Below are 2,500 nucleotides of genomic sequence, written 5' to 3' on the forward strand. Positions count from 1 at the left end.
CAACTGTTGCGAGCTGGTTCTAGTGTGCTTGCAGCAGACCCAGCACAGCACAGATCCACTTCTGGAATTTCACGCTAAATGTGTCTCAAGACACACAGTTTGTAGTCCTGGCATCCTGAAAGGCAGAGGCCCCAACCTACAGGTTTGCTTCCATACCAAAAACGCCTCCAGACACGGGAACTTGGGAGCAGAGGCAACAGCTCCGCTTGAACCTCAGAAACCAAATGTGCCGCCAGACACACAGATCCCTTAGACGGCCGAGGCTGTGGCCTCTAAGGTTCTCTTGTACCAAATCGCCTCCTGACTCTGCATCAGATTGCTTGCGCTGGCATCTGCTTACATAGACCCACATTAAGTCACCACCACAGACATTTGGTAGCACTGACTGCCAGCTTCACGGTAATGCGTACCCCGAGCGCGGCTCTGCTTAGGTGGGAATGTTCTGAGCAAAACACTATGTGTTACACCATACCCCCCGCCCTCCATGGAACTTCTTGACCCCAACATATTGGGTGGGGAGTTTGCCCAGTCGGTAGAGGCGCTGGCATTAAAACCGGTTGTTATTTTCAGCGTGGGTTCAATCCCCAAGTTCGGCGCGGGATGTGTGTCCCAGAGTCAACTTTGTGCAGACTCTGCTCGGTGTCCGAACACCCCCGTGTGCACGCATGCGCACGATAAAGATCCCAGGGTCACAGCGAAAGCCTCAGGCCTTGGAAACACGAATACATGCATGCAAACATATGAAGCCCGGGTGTCCGTTCGGCCAACAGCCAATAAAGTAACTATTTCAGCACTGACCCAAGACGACCCAACCCAGTCTCTAGCCCATTTCAGGTCTCCTCTAGCAGCCGGCAGCCAGCTGTCTACATCCCTCCCCCCCCCCCCCCCCCCCTGCATTTTTATTTTTAATTTTTATACAAAGCCGGGTTTTCTCGTGTAACATGCCCCTGATGGCTTTGCCGTGAGGGCGTAAAACTTACATTTTCTTCCACCGGCTTCAAACCGAAAGTAGGTCGAATTATTTCATCAATCCTGTTAGGGGAGAATTATCCGCCTTTGCTTTCGCGGAAACTTCCGTTCATCGCTAAATGCGCTACCTTCGATCTGGATGCAGAAGTGAAAATGTCTGAACAGAGAGGAACAAATTACTGTTGTTCCATAGACATGAGCCTAAAGGGGCATTGATTTTCAATCCGCTGTGCGAGAGAGAGAGAGAGAGAGAGAGAGAGAGAGAGAGAGAGAGAGAGAGAGAGAGAGAGAGAGAGAGAGAGAGAGAGAGAGAGAGAGAGAGAAGAAGAAGAAGAAGAAGAAGAAGAAGAAGAAGAATTGCTAATACTGACACTGAAAATGCAGAAGCCCGCTTATAAGGTAGTTGGGCTTGGGTTACTCCTTATATCCGAGAGCTCTGTTATAAGGAACCTCGGTTATAAGGAGTAAAAAATGTGGTCCCCGAGCGCTCCTTATAAGCGGGCCCGACTGTATTCTGCCCATAAAGAGCGCAAAATATGTAACTTGTACGCTAAACCTTGCTACGTAAATCCACTGACGGATGCCTTCTTCTAGAGTGCTACAGAAGTGTTGAAATTATCGTAATAAGGAAGGTCAGAAAGATTTCACCGTAGAGGGCTGCAGATGTTGAAATAGTCGCTCAGAACCATCCTCCCCCCCCCCCCCCCCCCCCGGTCACCCTCCACCTCAATATCGCCCCATCAGATCCTCTACACACCACCACCACCACGTTGTTGATTACGATAACTTGTCCAAAAGAAAAATGGTCGGAGCCTCTGTGTGTGTGTGTGTGTGTGTGTGTGTGTGTGTGTGTGTGTGTGTGTGTGTGTGTGTGCGTGAGTGTGTGTGTGTGTGATGCATGTGTGTACGTGTGTGTGTGTGTGTGTGTGTGTGTGTGTACGTGCGTGCGAGCGGGCGGGTGTGTGTGTGTGTGTGTGTTTGTGTGTGTGTGTGTGTGTGTGTGTGTGTGTGTGTGTGTGTGTGTGTGTGTGTGTGTGTGTGCATCTGCTTGTCTGTTTCTTTCTCAGCATGACTCTATGCATGAGACTATAAAGGGGACGGACAGTGACATAGGCAAACAGGTCATTTTACAATCCTATAACATTTATATGTACTTGTTGGCTTTTTTCTCAACTCAACTTTTCCTAGAAAACCTAATAATTATGTGGGCCCGAAAATACACAGACGGAAACCGCACTGACTTGTCTGCAAACTATTTTTTCCACACTGAATCGTACTGCGAAAAAACATAAAAGATGGATTACTTACACTCATGCTTGCAGCTGATTCAAGTTCGTTTTCGAATGTTTGCAGTCTGCTTCCAAAACTTCCCAGAGGGACAGACACAAAATAGGAGACACGTATAAGCATTAAATGGGTAGTACGTCACGCAAACTAGTTCAGAACAAAGAAAATGACGTAATGACATTGACGTCACTGAAACCAGTGTCATCACACGAAAAGGTCATTGCTGCGTTCAGTAGCATTCACT

At 48.3% G+C, this 2,500-nt stretch overlaps 1 protein-coding gene across 1 annotated transcript in view; it reads right to left on the bottom strand.

Annotated features, from left to right (window-relative positions):
- The window catches only part of LOC138966501 (uncharacterized), an 18,395-nt gene extending 15,991 nt beyond the window's left edge, over nucleotides 1–2,404 (bottom strand). The window contains exon 1 of the mRNA XM_070338770.1: nucleotides 2,278–2,404. Coding sequence (XP_070194871.1) covers nucleotides 2,278–2,379 — 102 coding nt within the window. The 5' untranslated portion in view covers nucleotides 2,380–2,404. The remainder of the gene's footprint in view (nucleotides 1–2,277) is intronic.
- Nucleotides 2,405–2,500: the final 96 nt, after the last annotated feature.

The sequence above is a fragment of the Littorina saxatilis genome, linkage group LG5 (genome assembly GCF_037325665.1).
Source record: "Littorina saxatilis isolate snail1 linkage group LG5, US_GU_Lsax_2.0, whole genome shotgun sequence".
NCBI classification, from domain to species: domain Eukaryota; kingdom Metazoa; phylum Mollusca; class Gastropoda; order Littorinimorpha; family Littorinidae; genus Littorina; species Littorina saxatilis.